Source organism: Danio rerio, chromosome 15, assembly GCF_052040795.2.
Source record: "Danio rerio strain M-AB ecotype USA chromosome 15, GRCz13ab, whole genome shotgun sequence".
NCBI classification, from domain to species: domain Eukaryota; kingdom Metazoa; phylum Chordata; class Actinopteri; order Cypriniformes; family Danionidae; genus Danio; species Danio rerio.
In genome coordinates this window covers 42,984,883-43,007,011 of record NC_141035.1, presented here as the reverse complement: position 1 = coordinate 43,007,011, position 22,129 = coordinate 42,984,883, and the positions used below count along the sequence as shown (strand labels likewise).

The 22,129-nt window shown below is 37.8% G+C and overlaps 1 protein-coding gene across 2 annotated transcripts in view; it reads left to right on the top strand.

The window, feature by feature from the left end:
- si:ch211-281l24.3 overlaps positions 1–22,129 on the top strand; it is a 38,415-nt gene continuing 16,286 nt past the window's right edge. For both annotated transcript variants that reach the window (XR_015509830.1, XM_087284556.1), the window contains exons 1-21: positions 1–168; positions 11,697–11,794; positions 12,289–12,375; positions 12,472–12,588; positions 12,937–13,056; positions 13,217–13,351; positions 14,528–14,635; positions 14,742–14,837; positions 14,960–15,073; positions 15,247–15,363; positions 15,898–15,960; positions 16,222–16,317; positions 16,440–16,553; positions 16,728–16,844; positions 17,362–17,439; positions 17,798–18,218; positions 18,357–18,410; positions 18,539–18,602; positions 18,685–18,774; positions 19,744–21,690; positions 21,775–21,931. Coding sequence is in view for 1 of the 2 variants with exons in the window: in XM_087284556.1 (XP_087140682.1) it covers positions 11,700–11,794; positions 12,289–12,375; positions 12,472–12,588; positions 12,937–13,056; positions 13,217–13,351; positions 14,528–14,635; positions 14,742–14,837; positions 14,960–15,073; positions 15,247–15,363; positions 15,898–15,960; positions 16,222–16,317; positions 16,440–16,553; positions 16,728–16,844; positions 17,362–17,439; positions 17,798–18,218; positions 18,357–18,410; positions 18,539–18,602; positions 18,685–18,774; positions 19,744–21,690; positions 21,775–21,931 (4,190 nt within the window). In the remaining variant the exon portion in view is untranslated. The remainder of the gene's footprint in view (positions 169–11,696; positions 11,795–12,288; positions 12,376–12,471; positions 12,589–12,936; positions 13,057–13,216; positions 13,352–14,527; positions 14,636–14,741; positions 14,838–14,959; positions 15,074–15,246; positions 15,364–15,897; positions 15,961–16,221; positions 16,318–16,439; positions 16,554–16,727; positions 16,845–17,361; positions 17,440–17,797; positions 18,219–18,356; positions 18,411–18,538; positions 18,603–18,684; positions 18,775–19,743; positions 21,691–21,774; positions 21,932–22,129) is intronic.

The window sequence follows — 22,129 nt, the reverse complement described above, 5'->3', positions numbered from 1 at the left end:
AGTAGACCACAAGCCGTCGTTGATGTCGCCATTTTACACGTTTGTTCAGATATGATATTTTAAAAAGATACTAATTCTTTGTTGCAGTTGTGTACACGTAAAGGTATGTTCGACATTGTGAATTTGAACGGGATTTTTAACTTTCAGCGGATACATTTTCTACTGTAGGTAAGCTGTATTTCTTACTCATCTTTTATCAATACGCTATGATGGGGGAGGGGAAAAGTGCGCAATTCTCTGATGTTTATTTTTCTGCTTATAAAGGATAGCTAGCTTTTTTTTTTAACGAAGAAAGCCACAGTGCCGAAGCTACAATTTTTTTTACATTGGGTGGCCCCTGCTATTTTAGGGGGTCAACACACACACACACACACACACACACACACACACACACACACACACACACACACACACACACACACACACACACACACACACACACACACACTGTATTCAAATACAAAAATGCGCACACACATACACAATCACAATAAAAGTGTTTAGAAAACTCAAATCTCATAACCAACATATAAGTCAAAACTGCGAAAAAATAATAATATAGTCGTCATCTACTCACTTTGTTGAGTGTTAATAAGTAATGACAGAATTAGACTTTTTTATGTAACCTGAAATTCAGCTTAAATTCTAGCATTGGTAGGGGTGCCCCCAAAAGGTGGCCAGTGGTGGCCGCCCCAATATGATTTAGTTGTTGATTTTTTATTTTAATTTTTTTTTTTTTTTTGCAAAAAGTTTACATCACAAAACAGGGAACAATCAACATTGCAAGGCATATTTACTATTAAAATAAATAAAATATATTAAAATTGTTACAAAAGCAGCAAGGAGCAGTACAAAAGATCTACATCAAAGGAAAAAAAACATTATAACAATAAATATTCTGAAAATGAAGTACAGAGAGCTTCAGTTATTTTACTTTGATTTTGAGCAGGTTAGATTACCACAGTAACTGACTCTGAGTAAAAATTACATCTCTTTCAGAAACAGGCTTGACTTACCCTGCTTTCTCGAGTTTAACAATCCTGCCATTTTGAAACGGAAAAGCCAGAGTTTCTCTCATTTCAGGGTTAAAATACTCTGAGTTTTCACTTAACCTCATTTCTGAAACAGGGCCCATATCTTGATACTTCAATATTTTAAAAATGATGTAACACTGAAAAATGGGGCTTTATGCCACCAGAATTAATTAAATTTTAAAATACAATAAAATAAGTTATTTAATATTGTGATAACATTTCACAATGATTTTTTTACTGTATTTTATATTAAATAAATGCAGCATCTGTGAGCAGAATTAGTTTATTATAAAACATTAACATGTCTTACTGAATCTAAACTTTTGACTGGTAGTATAAATGTATACATTTGTAATTTCAATGGTTAAAAAAGGAAAAAAACATATATGGCATTTTTTTCCTATATTCTGAAATATATGTTGCATACATATATGACATTTTATATATGTGAAGTTCAAATATAAACTTTTATGTCATGTTTGAGTCATTTGTTTGTATTGCCATAAATCACAGTTATCATATAAATGGGTATCATGGATTAACATCTATGTTGATCCTGGAACATCATTTCTGTTTAAAAAATGTAATCTATACATATTCCCTACCCTTAAACCCAACCCTATCTGTAAAATATTCTCAACATCAGAGGGGAATAATAGTTGGATAATGATCATGTAGAAGCACGTAACTTTATCTGCAAGCTTAAGTTTAACAAACTATAAACTTATTTCTTAAATCTGATTGGGTTATTGGAATGTTGTTCCAAGATCAACATAGATATTGATCCAGGAATATGCACTTTGTAAAATAAAACTAACTCTATAGGTACAAACACACACACACACACACACACACACACACACACACACACACACACATAGTTTTGTTGAAAAGTTAGCAAAACTTTTACAGAATCTCTAAAATATAAATTATTTTACCAAAAGAAGATGGATCATACACAATTTGTATATATCAGAACAGGCAATTCACATAGAGTTTAATGTTTTTGAAACTGAGTATCTTATGAATGTCAAACATTAACTACAGTAGCTATGGTAATTTGTGTCTTACTTTGAAATGTTTGAATGTATAACATTTGTTATATAAGTCATGATGTGTGCAGATTTGTGAATACAGTAGGTGTACTATTTTGTTTTACATTATATGTGTTTGTGTAATCACAATATCAATTTTTAACAATCACAATATTATATACCTGAAGAAACAAAATCATTTTTGTCGATATAAGAAAAAAAGCCTGTGTTATTGATGTTTTTGTCTATATATTTCTTTGCCCTGGTTTGGAAATCTCCAACATTTGGATTATTGACAGTGACAAATATAACTTGCCAAACCAGTTCCTTTGTTTTGCACATAGAGACTAGACTTATCACTGGACAATAACTTGTTGTTATAGTGAGTCAGTTAAACATTGCTATTGAATTGAACGAGGCTTATTTGTCACAGAATTAAATATATTTAAAGAGTTTACACTTAGCTGATGATTGATAATTAAAGCTATTTGGCATAGTGTCCCGGGATATAGCCCTGAGCTTATTATCCTTGAGCCCTCTGCTTCCTCTGGTTTAAAAGGCGAGAGGGGAGTTTGAGCTCAGGTAGATCTCGATGACCCCCCCCCCCGCTTATTTGTAGCTTAGTGGATATAGATGAGTGAGAAGAGGTCTAATCACTTAAAGCTTGACTATGGTATACATTTTGTGTGTTCAATTTGCTTTGGGTGCTATTAGCGAATAGGGAACGCAGACGTGTGTCTGTATAAACAGACTTTGGGAGTGCTTTAGACGACCAATCATTTCTGAAGATATAAAAACAGGCCAATGAAATGCCAATTTATTTGGCGGAGCTTAGCTCCACAGCTGAAACTGATGAGCCAATTAGGGCTTTATCAGTCGGCTGTGTGAGTTAGCTCGTCAGAATTTTGCCAGCTGAAGAGCCGATCGCACAGCTACCTGGTGGAGACTCAGGTGCTGTGGCAGTGGTGACGTATGTAACCTGGACATTGCCCTTCATATGGGAACTACTATGTGTGTCTGTATAAACTGACTTTGGGAGACTGTATGGAAAGCGTCATAGCAACCAAGCCCGTCACGCTCCCGATGTGTAGTTTGCCAAGCCAAATCATGTGCGCACTGACATCACCAAGAGTGCAACCTTCCCCTAGGCCCAACATATCACCATACATGGGAATAAATGTTTAATGTTTAATCGGGGGTCGTAAGTGTGCTTTTACCTAGCTAATATAGACTAGGGATTTTTGAAATACAACAGTACGTTGGAAAAGAGTCGGTCCCCGCAGGGGGAGGACGTAGGGCTGCTCGATTTTGGGAAAAAATCATAATCACGATTATTTTAGTCATAATTGAAATCACGATTATTCAAAACGATTACTGTTAAAGTCAAAATTATTAGCGCTCCTTTTAAAAAATAAATATTTCCCAAATCATGTTTAACAGAGCAAGGAATTTTAACAGTATTTCCTCTTATATTTTTTCTTCTGGAGAAAGGCATTTTTATTTTGGCTAGAATAAAAGCAGGTTTAAATATTTTGAAACCCATTTTAAAGTCTATAATATTAGCCCCCTAAAGCAATATATTTTTGATTGTCTGCAGAAGAAAACTACTGTTATGCAATGACCTGCCTAATAACACTAATTAAGCCTTTAAATCGCACTTTGAATCTGAATGCATGTATTTAAAAAAAAAATCTTGTCAAATATTATGTGCTGTCATCATGACAAAGATAAAATAGATCAGTTATAAGAAAAGAGTTATTAAAACTATTATGTTCAGAAATCGTCTTTCCATTAAACAGAAATTGGGGGGGAAAGGGTTGCTAATATTCAGGAGGGCTAATAATTCTGACTTCAACTGTATACAGTTATTTTTCACACTGCAAATGAAAGAGAAATAAATACAACAGAATAAAAATATGTAACAAACTGTGCTTTAAGCATCTTCACTCTAAGAAACACTTTAGCTACAAAAGACCTTTAGTCAAGAGCAGAGGCATGTTCTCCATTTGTTGTTTGATTAATAATCATAAAAACAGGTGGCAGAAGGATTATCGCGCGCTGTCTCTTTAATAGTTTCTCTTTCGCTTTTGATTCTCAACTTGTTTGTTTATTACACAAATGATGGTTGATATGAATAATCACTAAACACCGCGTTTTGACACCTATTTGACCATTAAAGCGCTCACGTTAAGATGACTTTAGATGTGTGCGCTGACTGCGCTCTGCTCATCTCAGTGTGCGAGTGAGAGCGAATGCTGACTGCATGCTTCTGTTCTTTGTGTGCGCGGCACACAGAATCATGCGGTCTTTCGCGCTTTTAGCAACACGTGTACAACTGGAAAAGGGACGGTAAATAATGCAATAATCGTTTATCTCGATTATTCATTTTTTCATAATCACTAGAAGGCAAAATCAAAATCGAAATCAGATTTTCGATTAATTGCACAGCCCTAGGAGGACGCGGCGTAGACCACCTGCTACCCAGAAGGGGAGGCCTGATGGTAAGGAGGCATATGGACTAGCCCTAAAGAGTGCTACATATGATAAGCTGGTTAGCGGTTAGGAAAGACACGGGACCGCCTGATAAGGGGGAACACACCGTGGTAATAATGCATATGGCATCACCAAGTGGGGATGCACATAGCTGGCACCGATCCTCAATATGCGTGTAGACCAAATGAGCGTACCACACACTGAGCCATGCATTCGACTCCTCCGCTGAGTCGATGACGGGGGCCTTGGAGGAACTCTCTAGGGTTCGCCTGAGAAGGGAAACTTACTAGCAGAGTAGAATAAAGCGCACGCATCTCCGGGTTTGGGAGATCCCCCCCCCCTCCTCCCCAATTGATTGGGGTTACCCACTAACCGGGAGGAAACTGGCTCCACTCGAAGATTATGTGTTAGGTGTCGCCCAACCCGCAGCTCTGCAGATATCTGTGAGAGAGGCGCCGCGTGATAACGCCCTTGAGGAAGCGACACCTCTTGTAGAGTGCGCTCTCATGTTAGGAGGGCGTGGCTCGCCCTGGCATTGATAAGCGAAGGCGATGGCATCAACTAACCAGTGGGCCAACCTCTGTTTTGATACGGCACTTCCCTTCTGCCGACCACCGTAACAGACAAAGAGCTGTTCACATGATCTTACATTTTGCGTTTGTTCCACGTAAAGGCGCAAAGCACGAACAGAACAAAGCAGTGAGTGGGTTGAGCCTGCCTCCTCCGAAGGTTCACCACCTGATCTTTAAATGGGGTGGTAGTAACCTTGGGCAATAACCAGGCCAGGGTCTCAGGACAACGTGAGAGTAACCGGGCCCGAATTCAAGGCATGATTTGCTGACCGAAAATGCCTGCAGATCCCCAACTCTCTTGAATGACACCAATGCGATCAGCAGAGCTGTTTTTAATGACAGAATTTTAAGAGATACTGACTCGAGTGGCTCGAACGGATCTCTCTCTAGTCCTAACGGGTCTATCCAAGAACGTATGTTAGGGGGGCGGGACTGATTTAACCGCTGCGCGCCTCTGAGGAATGGGATAATTAGATCATGCTTCCCGAGTGTGTTGCCATCTACAGCGTCATGATGAGTGGAGATCGCAGCCACATAAACCTTCAGTGTGGAGGGTGACAGCCTGCACTCCAGCTTATCCTAAGGAAAGGATAACACAATGCTAATCTGGCAAGTTCGCGGGTCTTCTCGGCGGGAAGCTCACCACTCAGAGAAAAGACTCCACTTCAGGGTGTAGGCATGCCTCGTGGACGGTGCTCTAGCCTGAGGGATGGTGTTAAGTACCGCGGGCGGTAAGTCACTTAAGTCTTCCGCGCTACATCTATGGACCACACGTGGAGGTTCCAGAGATCTGGGCGTAGGTGCAGATGGTGCCTCATCCCTGAGAGAGGAGGTCCTCCCTTAGGGGAATGCGCCAAGGAGGGGCCGCTGCGAGGAGTGTGAGCTCCGAAACCCAGGTCCGGTTGGGCCAGAGAGACGCAACAAACAAGACCTGCTCCTCGTCCTCCCTGACTTTGCACAAAGTTTGTGCGATTAGGCTCACTGGGGAAAACGCATATTTGCACATGCCGGATGGCCAGCTGTGAGCCAGTGCATCTGTGCCAAGGGGGGCCTCGGTCAGGGAATAATACAGCTGGCAATGTGCATTCTCGGTGGAAGCAAACAGATTGATCTGGAATTCCCAGAAGTCTCCACTCTCCCCGAGACACTAGCTGCCGTGAGAGCGCATCGGCTGCACGGTTGAGCTTGCCCGGAATTATGGATGCTCATTTCGGTTAATTTAGCTAATCGACAACCGCCACTCGTTAATCGGTTATTAACGGTGAACTGGTCAGATTACTATTCATTTTATATTAAACAAATTGACGTGTCTATTTTGTGTCCGACACATTAAATATTGCATTTTTAAATACTGATTTATTTTTATATTCTAGCATATTAATAATAGAAGATAACAATAGCATTTTCACCCACCTGCAGTGTTTAGCACAGAAGAACAGAATAAACTAAATAAAATGAATAAAATAAATAGGACTGCCCTAAATTATTTCACTTAAATAATTAATTTATATTACAAAACGAAAATACTGACTGATTCTTTTTAATAACCGGCATAGGCTGTTTTTTTTTCCAATCATATGTTTTTATCTTCCGTCAAATAAAAATAGCTGACTTCCTCAAATTGCTCGCTCCACGGAAAATATGCATTTATTTAATGCCCCGCTGTTATTATTATAATCACAAAACCTTTTACATTTTTTAATCGAAATCATTATTTTAAAGATTATTACTTGCTATATGGTTTCCTCTCTCTCCCTTGCGGTTAAGTGCGCACGCTGCGTGATGAAAAGACAACAACAATGTGCGCATATGTTGACTTTTTGTAAACAGTTTTGTTGTTTAAATATGATATTGCATTAATGTGCATACATGCTTACATGCTTTATAAGCTGTAAAATAAAATGTAAAGCCTATTTGTTGCGTTTATGATGCAGATCCAGGTCAACATCAGCCGAAATGGCATCAGGGCTGAAAAGGCGCATCTCACTGCCTTTATGTTGACAAGGAAAAAAGAATAGAAGAAGCGCGGTCTTCTTATGAAACGACTGAATCAGCTGGGTATCGATTGTGCAAAAGTGTTGCTGTCCGTGTTGTTACAACTGTAATATTTAATACTATTGTGATATTCAAGATTTGTACATTCATACAGCTCTGGATAACTTAAAACAGCGATTAGACCTTCAGAGCGGCATTAATGCGTCCTGAAGTAAAGCGAAATGGCTATAAACTCCAGCAAGATAGAGTGATAATATGCAGAGCCATATACCTTTATCTATAAATAAAGTATAACTATAGAAACTGTGTTCATCTTAACTGAAAGCTTCGTCAAGTTTGCTGGCCTCACGCATCGCGCAGCTGTCAGTCAGTCAGTCAGCACGTAACGCCAACAGATAGCGCACAGCACTATATATGGTTACAGAAAAGTTTGCGCTGTTATAATTCACTTACCTTTTAATACATTTTGGTGCGATTTTAATCCTCTATTAAAAACAACAACAATGACTGAATGTTTTGAAAGGGTAATGTAGCCGTGGATGGATGCATTTTGGTTCCCGCCATTGAAGAATGAATGTAGCGGAAACCAAGCTCTTTAAAAGTTCTCTGTAGTTGTCTTGACAACACAAACTGCTGCTCTGGGATGAGCCGTGAGCAAAAGATGCCCCTCTTAATGCGAAGGCGCATTCAATCGGCCCCTTATGCAGCCAAACTACAAATATATAAAATAATATTTTTAATCGTTTAACTGATAGCATTAATCGGTTTCAAACGCACCCTCTCGGTTAACGGTTAATCGATTATTTTGAGCATCCCTACCCGGAATGTGGATGGCATGCAGCGATATCAGCCGCGTGTGACTCCAAAGGAGCAGATGACGAGCGAGCTGAGACATGCGGCAGGAGCGTATACCCCCGATACAGTTGATTAGAGCTAAGCGATATGGCAAAAAACATCACGATAATTTTTTTCATATTATTCGATATCGATATTTATCACGATAAATGTAAAATCGTTATATCTATCAATTATATAAGATTTTCAGCATGCCAATGGCCTTGAGCAGCTGATTTAACACATTTAGGGAAATTTTTTAGCTGTCTGACAATATAAATAATAAAATAATAAACAAAAGAACAATCTTTATTCAGCATTTACTTTTTCAAGTTTTCAACAACCAAAGACCCGATTTGAAACAACGTGTGATAATAGTCACAGAATTTTCAGTTTTGGATGAACTCTCCTTTTAATGGTGATTATGGTGAATTTAGGTTGAAATATACTTTAATGTATTTTATTTAGGGATGCTAATGATTACTTGATCTATTGATTGTCAATAACGCTTTAATTGATAGACCTTATCGATGACTGATTAAGCATGGACATGTAAAGGTTTAGTTATGCTTTGCGCTGAGACGCATCCATGCATTACATAATCAAGTGTGTGCAGTTTACCTTACTTATGCTGTCACCCTCTTGACATCCCATATTGCGGGTCGCACAAAACCTTGTTATGCGCATATCTTCGATATATCCGCGCATGTTTTTTAACCAAATTTGTCTGACAGACTAGCACGAATAGGCGTATGCAGACTCTCATTTTACAAATCGCGCATCACAGCGAAAACATGCGGGGAGCCAGCCGGGGAGCCTCTCCATTTACACAGCGAGCTCCTGAGCTCCATCCAAGTTTATTCTTCTGAGGTAACCCAAGAAATCTATCAGTGCTGCGAAAAGACTTTGCAGTTCATGCTGCTCAGACTGCGCTTAGTTAATGAACTAAAATGAAACCGTGAAAATAGTTTGATGGATTGTTTTGGCGCTAAAGCATATAGCGGGCTTGTGTTAAAGCGCTTTACCTCAGATGTTATACGTTCCTCTTGTTTATGCTGTAGATATCTGACCAACAAAATATACATTAAAATTAAACTACACATTATACAAAACGAAATTCGTTACTAAAAGATACATTTTCAAGGAAATATGTTTATATTTATTTAGTTCGTGTCCGCCTTAAACAACTGTGGGTGGATGATGCTTCGCTCCGTGGAAAAAAAAAGCTGTTGCAAACGTCTGTCATATATTTGCTGCATTTTTAGTATGTCATTGTTTTAAAGATTATGTCTTGAGCATCTGATTTCTCCTCTGTGATTATGTCCTTTAAATATTGTCACGAGGTAGAGATCACACGGACACAGAGAGGCGATATAAATCCTCGTAGGGTGTTTATTGAGGGAGTGGAGCAAAGGATACGTGTGCTAGGATGTGAAAATATGCGTTCTTCAGGTCTATGGCTGCAAACCAATCCTGTGGACGGACGCTCTGAATCAAGCGTTTCTGCGTGAGCATTCTGAAAGGCATTTTGTGTAAATGACAGTTCAGTCTGCGCAGATCTAGGATTGTCCTTACCCCACCCCCCACCCCCTCCCCCCTCACTTTTTGGGAACAATGAAATACGGGCTTTAAAACCCGTATCTCATCTCGGCTGAAGGGACCTGCTCGATTGCATACTTCGCCAGGAGGACAGCAATCTCCTCTCGCAAGACAGGGGCGCTCTTGCGGATGAACCTCGTGAAAAAGACAACCGTGAACTTAGGAGGAATAGCGAATTGTATCACGTTGCTGAGTCTGACCGTCCGTATGAGCCACCACGACGTGCTGGGCAGCGCTAACCAAGCTGACAGAGTGCTCGCTAATGGCACCATCAAAGCGATTGTTGACGTGCCAGCGGAGGGGCAGCTCGTGACGGGAGTGCTCATCCCGGGAAGCGGTGCGGCCCGAGGAAGAGCGGAAAATAAGAGAATCTCTCTTACCTTCCTCCCTGGATCCCACAGTGAGGCCAGAGTGAGAAAAAAGAGTCTATTCTGCTGCACTCCGAGGGCCTGAGGTGAAGGGTCCCGGCGCTGTGAGATGGAAGGCGGAGCGTCCCAGACTGGCATTGCTTGGGTTTGCGCATCCAGAGAGAGAGGAAACTGCTCTTTTATTGAGAATTTGGTTGCCGCCAATTTGGTTGGAGCGTTAAGAAAGCGGGCTTTGTCCAAGTCTCGCATATTGCCCAAGCTCAGCTAGAGGTGTATGCTCTGGCCATGAGAGACTCAGTAAACCTGCACGCTTTGGAAGGGAGTTTGGGTGGACCTCTACAAGTGGAGTGGCTCTGCGGACACAGGTTGACCACGATAGCCCGCTCCACCTGGGGAATCGCCTCATAACCCCTGGCCGCTCCGTCATCGAGAGAGGTGAGAGCAGGAGCGCAAGAGGTCCGGGCAGAAAAAGGTGCCTTCCATGCCTGCGTGAGCTCTCTGTGTACCTCCGGGAAGAAGGGGACGGGGGGTCTGGAAGCCTTTGCCTTCTTTTTTACCCCCACGTAGCACCCATCTAAGCAGTCCGGCCGCGGTTCTGGGGGACAAGCCATCTCCAGTCCCACGGCCGAAGCAGCCGGGTATAACACGGCTAACATGTCCTACTCCAGGTCCAAAACCTCGCTGACAACCCCGGAGGGTGGCAGGGGGTCCAGATCTTCATCGGAGCATGTCAACCCACCCTCCGATGCTTCGATGGACATCACGTCCCCGGTGTCATCTAATTAGAGCGCTGCTAACCCATAGGATGGACCAGCACGCACACTTGAAGCAAAAACAGAGTGCACTGATGAGGAGCGAGGGGTCCGCGGGCATAAAGGCAACGGATTAGCCCCCACTGTAACCCTCGAAACCCAGTTCGACCGCTGCAACAATGCCTTTTCTCGCACTGGTGAAAGGAATGCTCTCTTCGACTGGAAGTCAGCTCAGCAGAAAGGGTTCTGAGAAAGGTCTCAGATCGAATCTGAAGCAACAATTCTGACGAGCTAACTCACACAACCGACTAGCCCTAATTGGCTCATTAGTTTCAGTTGTGAAGCTAAGCTTCGCCAATTCAATTAGCATTTCATTGGCCCGTTTTATATCTTCAGAAATGATTGGTCATCTAAAGCACTCCCAAAGTCTTTTTATACAGACAGACGTAGTAGTTCCCATATGAAGGGGAACTGTGGTTATTTATAGTGAGTTAGGAATCATCTGATTGGTCATGAACTGGTGCTGGAACAGCTGAGAACAATCATAAGCATGTGCTCCTCTCGAAATTTGTTTATAAATAAACGTTACTCAAAGAATAATGGGTATGAATTGTTTATTATTTGTATCCTTCCAAATCACTCATTCCAGGGTGCTTTTTAGATTTTTTTTCCATTTTTAACATATCAGTCAAGAATAATTCTTCAGTGTGGTAGCCATGATTATTGCCATTCAGAAGTGCTCTTCAGAGGTGGATTTTTCATGCTTAGAAAGCAAAGCAGGCACGTAGATTCACACAGATCAGTGGCATCTACTGTAACTCGAAGCAGTGCATGCTGGCTGCTATTACTTTTTTTTCAATTTCAGGTCACTGACATAAGCTGTCAAAAACACGAGAGAGCTGTTGGTTAGCTCATTTTGCTTAAGCTCTAATAACAATGGCTGGATGATAATATATGTTTCATGTTTATTACAAACCCTTTATTTTTCTTTATTCTTTTTCCCCCTCTATGACAGAGTATGCCGGTACAGCGTAAGTTTTTCGATTCTCAGTTTCAACATCCACCTGCCCTACAGCAGGCAAATGGGCTAAATTGGGCTAAACAGAGTTACAGGTAAATACAGTCAAACACACCCAAAGCTTTGGTGGCACCACATTTTCTGAGAAAACAGCCTGGGAATAGTATGCACATTAGGCTTAGATATGAAAGTATTTTACTTTTAACAACTTAATTGAACAGGTTTCCAATGTTTCACAATTTGATGTTAAAACATACAGTATCTTAATATTTTCTTCGTTCTCTGTCATTTGTTTAAATTAGGGAGCATTAAGTTAGTTTAGGTTTCAAAACACTAGTATAACACTTTTCTTAAACAACATCCTTTTTTTCCTCCAATCCACAAGTAAAAGAGCAAATGGTCAATGTACATTTGTCAGTGGAACCCTTAGTGATCATCCACCCACATTTTTAAGTTATTCATGTTTTCTGTCATGAATAAAGAAGAAACTTTTTTTTTTTAAATAAAACCACATTACTGTGTGCTATGTGAGTATCTTTATTTCTGTGTATCTTTATTTATGTGTTTGTTTTTATGTATTCTCCTGCAGTCTGAGAACAAATGGGGAACCATCTCCAGGACCCACACTTCCTCAATCAAGTGTGCTGTATAATGGAGCAGGTGTTATGGGAGAAAAGTATGATAATTAACTGTGTCAGAAGTTATATGGTGTGCTTAAATGATAACAAAAAAATGCAATATCTTGCATAATTTTTATTTCCCATTTTGACAGTGAAAGACCAGATGAGGCACCTTCCCCTGCAGCTTCATACTGCTCTTTCAAAAGCAATCACTCAGTGGATTGCCTAACTACATTCAGTGACACAACCCAGATACATGGTGTTAAAAGGTACTGTATGATAATCTACATTTAGAAGTAGAATATTTATGTGTATATCAATAATCCTGTAATCAACAGAATCTTAAATAGTTCACCTGAATCTCTTTTTACATATCATGTAACTTTCTCTCATCCTAAAAAAACAAATAAATAATGAAAGCAATGTTTTATCTTTTGTTTGTAACATTGTTTATAACCTCATGTATACTATTGTAGTCTTAAACAGGAAGATCTTGATTTAAAAATGGATAAGTTGAAAAATGACTACAACTTCAAGTATGATTTTATATCTGCTTGGTGATTTATCATGTTTAATGCATAATTTACATTTATTGTAATAATGTGCTTCATTTACAGAATGCAACAAGATGAGATGTTATTTACATTACCCTCAAACCTGACTATGGACTATGCTCAGTCAGTGGATCAGCAGACTATGTTGAACGATCCAACTCAACATGCCATTGCAGATAATATGTAAGTGTTTATAGTGCACTGGAGGAGGGGTGTTTAAAATTAAGAAATAAAGATATATTAGATTTTAGATAAATTAAGATATACAGTACATATACACATCAACAATGTTATCTATTTGATTCCATTTCATGTTGTAAGCCTAATTTTTTTATTTTCCCAGTTTTTTAAAGTCACTTTCAGGAATGAGAGCCTATGTGAGAACTTCTCCAGCACCCTCATACATGTCTGCAAAAAGTGATCAGTCAATAGATCGGCCGATTGTGTTCACAAATGAAACCGACCATAACTACATGAAGTATGGGAATTTGTTTTTTATTGTTAGAATATATATGATGACTTAATTTGTAAAAACAGATAACTCAGTTTTAGTCATTACATAAATTATGTATGTTTGTGAGTATGAAGCATAAGTATGTCTTTAGCATTTTGTAAATATGCAGTATTTTGTAAGTATGCAGCATAAAAAATACATTTATGACAATAAAAAGTTATCTGTTTTAGAGTTTTCATATGCATATTACATTAAGATATGAATTATTAGCCCCCAGTATATATTTTTTTCTTTAATTTCTGTTTTAATTAGTTTAAATAAAACAAATAGAGCTTTCTACAAAAGAAAAAAAATATTATCGGAAATACTGTGAAAAAGTCTTTGCTCTTTTAAACAAAATTTAGGAAATAATTGAAAAAAAGATCAGGAGGGCGAATATTGTATTTAAAAATAAAACACAGCTGCATGGAGGAGTATGTGAATATAGTCTTTAAGAGAGTTAAAAATATATGTTTGATGTTTTATAAATAAAATGGTTTTACTGTGTTATGAACCCTAATTTATAATGCTCATATGGGGAGGTGTCAGCAACATAAAAAGGACACGCAACTCAAGTACAATTCTCTGTTTAAAGACAAACATACGCATCTTTTCCCAAAATATAATGGCAACTAAAACATATGCATTTAATTTAGCAATGTTAACTCAATCAAAATAATAAATTAAATAAACAAACAAACATTAAACATAGATTAACAAAGAATAAACAAACAGCAACAACACCCGCATGGCTCCTCAGCAGCAGCTGCACAAGACGCACACAGATTTCTCAAACCTTCATCAGGACAGCAAGATACATAGAGATTCTCAGGAAGTACGGGTCATGCTCACAACAACGCAAAAACAGGACAGTCAGCCAGACATACGCTGGAAACAAAGAGCCACACAGATGCACATTTAGCTTCTGCTTATGAAGCCGACAGCGCAGAATTAGTCGCAAGTGCAAGGCAGAGTAAACCTCAAAGAAAACTAAATGCCAATTAATATTCAAGAAACAACATTCCCAAATGACAACAAAACACAATAATAAAAAAACGAATAATAATAATAAATTCTGGACCGTAATAACTGCTATGATTGTTTTATATAACATAATCTTTGCACAATGATAAAAACTTGCTATCTTTCCCATTCTTAAAGTTTAATTTCACATGAAGCAGCATCATCAGCAGCTTCATTAACATCTTGGGAAAGCGATCAGTCAGATTGCCTGACTCAGTGGGAAAGAACAGAGTTGAGTTATACAAGGTATGAAATTTTATGAGATGGTGAATCCTTTTCATTTTATATTTAGTTTGTTAAATTCCATTTTAAGATATAGGAAACCAATAATTTATTTATTTTTGTATTAAAGAAAAAGACAATTTGAGACAACATCTCCAGCTCCCTCAACCCTGTCTCTGCAGAGTCATCAGTCAATGGATCGGCCAGCTGTGTTTAAAAATGAAAAGTACAAAAGTTTAATGTTACAACTCATCCGCCTAATTTATGATTCTTTAAAAAATGTTACAGTTTTGCATAGCATATATCATGTACAATACTAAACTCTTGTTTTCTTTCTCATTCTTAAAGTCAACAACAATGTAAAGCAGCATCACCAGCACCTACATTAACATCTCTGAAAAGTGAGCTGTCAATGGACCGACCAATTGTGTTTGGAAAGAAGCAAAGTGCCAGGCTCAAAAGGTATGAGATTAAATGAGATCTCTATGCAAATCTTTACATCTAATAGTCCAGCCTGTTTAATTGGATTATTAAACTGAACAATTTCACTTTACCCTTTATGTACCAAAGTGTGAGGTCTAGTGAGGCTGTACATTATACTGGCAAAATCTGAAATTTCTCTCTCATGTCTACAGTGAAAGACCAGATGAGGCACCTTCTCCTGTAACCTCATTATTCTCTTTAAATAGCATCAGTTCAATGGATCGGCCAATTGTGTTCAATGACAAAACTCAGCATAACAATGTTGATCGGTATGAAAACTTTTTTTGGTTTGAAATGTATGTGCATATTTGTGTATATTAATGATCTTCTTATCAACCACACTGAAAGTAGACAAAAGATTTTTAAGGAAGGCTGGGGTCATCTTGTGTGTTTCTCATGTTTCTTTTTTTATACTTGTTTATAACCTGACATTCAGTAATAAACAACTGAAGTGGATCAAAACCTTTCATCAAAATTGACCTAAAACCATTGAACAAAACCCACTCCTCAATTAGGACAAATTTAAAAAACATTTTGATACACTTCAAATGTTGACTCCTGTACACACTTACAGGCTGAAATCAGATGAAGTTCCATCACCAAAAACTCTGCTATTACTCTGCTAATTAAACCTCTACACTCTGCTCTTACTGGTAGAATGAGCAATCAATAAAGATTGGCCACCACGCTGCTCAAATTTATTCATGAAACCTCCAACATTAAAATAGATAGTGTTTCAGTTTCATTGTCCAACATTGTGTATTTATATCACTTCATGTTGTAAGCCTAAGTCTTGTTTCCAGGTTACTAGAATCAGTGCGCCAATTGAATGAGGGACTGTCTCAAAAGTACATGGAGTATGAGAGGTATGTGAATTTAGTCTTTAAGGGAGTTAAAAAATGTATGCTTGACATTTATAAATAAAATATGTTTAAATCTATGATTGTTTTATATAGCACAATCTTTTTTACAATGTTAAATATGTGGGTGTTTTTCCTGTTCCTAAAGTTTAAAATCAAATGAAGCAGCACCTCAAGCATATTTTATTGCTTCTCGGATAAACAATATATTGGAAAGAACATCATTTGGTATAGGAAACCAATAATTTCTTTCTTTTTGTATTAAAGAAAAAGACAATTTGAGACAACATCTCCAGCTCCCTCAACCCTGTCTCTGCAGAGTCATCAGTCAATGGATCGGCCAGCTGTGTTTAAAAATGAAAAGTACAAAAGTTTAATGTTACAACTCATCCGCCTAATTTATGATTCTTTAAACAATGTTACAGTTTTGCATAGCATATGTCATGTGCAATACTAAACTCTTGTTTTCTTTCTCATTCTTAAAGTCAACAACAATGTAAAGCAGCATCACCAGCACCTACATTAACATCTCTGAAAAGTGAGCTGTCAATGGACCGACCAATTGTGTTTGGAAAGAAGCAAAGTGAAAGGCTCAAAAGGTATGAGATTAAATGAGATCTCTATGCAAATCTTTACATCTAATAGTCCAGCCTGTTTAAATGGATTATTAAACAGAACAATTCCACTTTACCCTTTATGTACCAAAGTGTGAGGTCTAGTGAGGCTGTACACTATACAGGTCAAAATCTGAAATTTCTCTCTCATGTCTACAGTGAAAGACCAGATGAGGCACCTTCTCCTGTAACCTCATTATTCTCTTTAAATAGCATCAGTTCAATGGATCGGCCAATTGTGTTCAATGACAAAACTCAGCATAACAATGTTGATCGGTATGAAAACTTTTTTTGGTTTGAAATGTATGTGCATATTTGTGTATATTAATGATCTTCTTATCAACCACACTGAAAGTAGACAAAAGATTTTTAAGGAAGGCTGGGGTCATCTTGTGTGTTTCTCATGTTTCTTTTTTATACTTGTTTATAACCTGACATTCAGTAATAAACAACTGAAGTGGATCAAAACCTTTCATCAAAATTGACCTAAAACCATTGAACAAAACCCACTCCTCAATTAGGACAAATTTAAAAAGCATTTTGATTCACTTCAAATGTTGACTACTGTACACACTTACAGGCTGAAATCAGATGAAGTTCCATCACCATCATTATCACAGTTTGCAAAGTTGGCTCAGTCTGTGAATCAGCCTATCATGTTAAAATTAAAAGCATGAGAATTTATCAAATAGTTGCAAATTGTGTTAAATCTATAAATAGCAACAATTGTGGTTGTTTTGAATATCAAGTCTCTTGTACGTTAATCTTCTGTTGACTTTTCCCATTCTTAAAGTCTAAAACCATGTAAAGCAGCATCTCCAGAACCATCAAAAACTGAATCTCTTAAAATTGAGCAGTCACAAAGTTGCAGGTATGAAACAAAAAACTTTATGCATGTGGTATGCTTGCTGTGTATTCATTAATCATTTATATTTTTATGTTATATAATGTTGGATTTGATCAAAGTCTGTATTTTTTATATAATAAGATCTTAACTCAATATTCAAATTTGGAATTTTTCTTATGTAAAAAAAAGTGGAATATAGAGGGGAAAATCCATTTTGTTAAAAATAAGTGGTTAGCAATGTTGTTGTGTTTATGTGCAGTTGCTGTCCCCTTAACTATTTAACAGTTACTATTTATTTGTTAATTTTACCATGAATATAGTTATTGTGTGGCAGTTGAAACAATCATTGCAGTCAAAATTGTAATAACCTCATGTTTTACAGTACAATTTCAGCCACTCTGCTGACAGAGGATCACTACAGATGCTTAGTTTGCTCACAAGTTTTTAAAGATCCAGTTTCCCTCCCTTGTGGACACAGTTGCTGCAAACACTGTTTTTGGAGCTGCAATAACAAACCAAAAAGTTACAGTTGTCCTCAGTGCAGTAAGAGGTTCAGAGGTCGTCCTATGTTAAATGTAAATGTAGCTTTGGCTAATCTGATTGAGGAACTGAAGAGGGCAGGGTTTAGTCCTGTTCTTCCTGCTAAGTGCTTTGCTGGATTTGAAGATGTGGCCTGTGATATCTGTACTGAAAGGAAGCTCAAAGCTGTTAAATCCTGTTTGACCTGCACTGCATCTTACTGCGAGACCCACGTCAGACAACACTATACAGTACCAGCACTGCAGAGACACAAACTGGTAGAGGTGATTGCCTATCTATCTATCTATCTATCTATCTATCTGTCTGTCTGTCTGTCTGTCTGTCTGTCTGTCTGTCTGTCCGTCCGTCCGTCCGTCCGTCCGTCTAGTTATGTATAATTATGTGTTTGGCTTTTTATTTAGGCCATACGTTTACCACAAAAAGACGGCAAATCACAAGAAGATGACCTTAAGGCGGTAATTATTAATAGATAGATTTTGGTGGGGCAAAACTATTTATGATAAAACTTAGTTTAGACCTTTGAACAATATTTTCAAATACTAAAATACTAAATACTAAAATTTGGCTTAAAATTTTTTTTCAGGCCTTGAAAGAAAGAGATATGCAGGCAAAACGTTTGTGTGGAGGATTTGAAATCCATTGTATTGGTGAGTAAATATCATGGTACTCTTGCAGACTGCCAACTGTTTAAAATGTTTTGATTAATTAATTAATAATAATACATTTCAGATTTCTCAGATGTGATTGAGATGGCTGCTCTGCATCACTCTTTGAGTCTTGGAATGTTGTATGACAGTCACAGTAATTCATTCTTACAAGGTGAGTCTATGGAGCAGCAGCAACAGAAGTATTAAAACAAAAAGTTACTAGATTGTTTTTTCAGCCTTTAAAATAAAATGTAATCAATTGTGTGTGTGATGTCTAAACAAAGTGCTTATAATTTTGGTAATAAGAATTAAAATGATATATTTTATATCCCTTTTTTCGCAGAAAAGTATAATAAAAGTATTTCAATAAATAGAAAATTTATTAGGGATGTCCTGATCAAGTTGAGGTGCCTCTGATTCAAGGTCCCTTTCTGGTTTTTGTATTTTTTTAGTGCTGGTGCACTTTTATTTATGTTAAGGTTATTAAAATCAATATGAGATACATGCTAGCTAATACATTCCTCTTAATACATTAAGAAAAACAGTAAAAGCTTTTATTAAAAAAAAAAAAACACAATATATCATCGCTTATTATATTAGTAGTCCAGTTTGGTGCATTACTTTAATAAAATTGGTATAATGAAATTTGGAAAATATTGGAAGCTAAACTACTGCTAAAATAAATAATTAACTCTTTGAATTTTATTATGAAGTTTTCTTTATACTTTGAATCACTTAAATCTGTCAACTCCACTAGCTTGCAATATTTTTTATGGCCCAGTGTTTTGCATTGTGTGAATTATATCTGGGAACGAGCTATATTTAGTTGAGTGTTTTGCTTTTAAGAGTCATATCATACTGATAGTATTAAGCAAAGCTTAGCAAAGCATATGTAAGTAGTTAAATCAGTTATGTTAAAGCTAAAAAGTTACTTTTGGTATAATTCAAGCATCCTAAAGCGTGTGTAAAAGTTCAATCATATGAGATTGAGTAAAGAATTTACATTTTTAGGTAAACAATCCTATTTCTGTTTTATTTTTAATAGGTGTAACAAATGTAAAGATCACTGAAAATCATGATTGTTAGATAAAGTCAAGTCTTGTGCAAAATTATACAAATTAAATTGTGAATTTATTTGCAGATATTATGTTAGAGGAAGACTCTGTTGCATCTATGAAGGTGTCTCTACCTCGTCCACAAACATGTGTGAAGATTTTAGAGTGTGACTCCTTTCAAGATAGGTGCAGAGCATTGGATATCTCTTCATCAATGCTGCAGAAAAGTAAATCTGTACTGGCAAAACTGTCTGGAGCGGCAGCCTTTTTAAACCACCCTGAACAGTCGCAAAACCAGGACAGAGTTACACTACACTATCGCACCACAACCAGACTAGACATGATTAGCCAAAGACTTTTAGAAGAAGTAACTCTCCCATCAGTCATTAATGAAACAACAGCTACACATGTGATTATTGGTGTGTGCTATGGAGCACAGGCTGTTTTTGTTTTTGATGATTCTAATCAGGGAATAAGCGAAAAGAGAAGTACAGAAATGAAAAATATTATCAAGAAGATCACCACCAGCATCAGTGCAAGAGATGTGTTTTTAAGTCTTAGTGAAACTGAAAAGGCTACCACCATTTCACATGACTGCAATCTCTACATTGATATGGGTGACTGGACGAATCCAGTGTCTATTGAAAAGGCACTGGAGATCTATGATTCTCTGCCATCATTGCTTGGACCTAAAGGCGAGAAAGCTGTCCCTCTGAAAGTCTGGCTTTATCCTCTGGATAAGGAGGACAAAAGCTCTGTAAGTGCTGCTGTGAGTGGAGTCAGTGAAAATTTGCATGAAGCTGAGAAAATTCTAGGAGATTTGAGAAAACAAATTAAGATCTGTCAGGACATGATAACAGACTGCAACAACTTTATGGTGATTATGTGGTTTCCAGCAATAAAAGAAAAACTTGTGCAGTTTTTAGACTTTTTGCAGGAATACAAGAATAATTTTCACAGAAGAATTGCCGAATCTATGCACATGATAAAACAGGAACCAGAGATGAGTTGGCAACATTTCCTTGAAAGCCATTACAAATCACCATTCCATGCAGAGAAAACAAACCGGTGGCTGGAGAATAAAGAAACTGAACTGAAGATTCTTAATGACTGCAAAGCTGCAGACATCACTGTTGTCAAATCACAAGCAGAGTTACAGCACATCATTAGTCACCCTCAGAAAAAAGAAGTGTTGTGTCTCAATCTTTTTTCACCGGATGCTGAGGATGTATATCTTTCTGTTCTGAGAAAGCATATTAATTGTGATCACATGACATCACATGATTCACTGCTAACAAATCTCACAGATGTGCATCTGTTTATTGCCTCAAAAGAGACAAATGAAGATGAAGAGCAAACCAAGTTCATTGCTGCAGCTGTACCTGATAAGGATTTTCCAAAATACTCTGTTCAGTTTTATCACGCACAAAGGATTGTGAGCAGAAATGTGATGCTCGGAACAAATCCAGACATTGCACAAATTGTTCAGATAAAACACACCAGTGTATCTTTGAAACTGATTTTACAACAAGCCAAAAGCAATGTGAGATATGTGGTGCAGTACAGGGCTTTGGAAAATGATGGAAAGAACTACACATCTTGGAATCACGACATTGTTGAAGACCCAACACTCAAGAGAACCTGTATCATTTCAAACTTAAAATCTGGCTATCATTATCAACTGAGATATTCAGTTATTGAGAATGATAGAATGAGCAGCTTCAGTAAGATTATACATTTTCAGACAGCAGTTGCAGCAACACCTGGGGACCCCCTGGTGAACAAGCCGAACACAGACACACTCAGAGTCACCTGGCAGAAGGCTGAAGCTGATGAAGATTGTCCAGTGCTGCATTATATGGTTGAGTATAAAGAGGCAGGATTGGAGGGTTGGTCAGCAGTACAAACACAAGGACCTGAGTGTGAATGCACTTTAACTGTACCTCACAGCACCTGCTATAGAGTCAGAGTCTCTGCTGTCTATGAGGATGCCATCAGCAAAACTACTTCAGAAACAGAAGTACCAGTGGATGGTGAGATACATCTGACACAATGAAAACAAATAAACAGTCTTTTTGATTGCTGATTCTAATGTTCTGTTATCCCCATCACTTCAGTCTGGAGGATAAAGCTCTCAGAGAGAAAGATCTCCATCCTCCAAGAAGTGCTGAAAATCCAAACAGAGAAGAAACCAGTAGAGCTGATAGACTGGACAGATGAAGAGAGTGAAGTGAGGGGATTCCTCCAGTGTCTGCCCTACATCTCTGAGTTGAGGTGAGAGACTTGTGTTAAAATTTAAGTAACATGTATTTAAATTGAAATCATATATACGCAACATTATAAGATCTTGACAATAAATTTTTCGTTGACATAAACTTGATCATGATATTTCAGCACAACTTTTTCTGTCTCCAACTAATTAGACACACTGTTAGGTTATTTGTTAAACTGTTTCATCGTATCAGCATATTA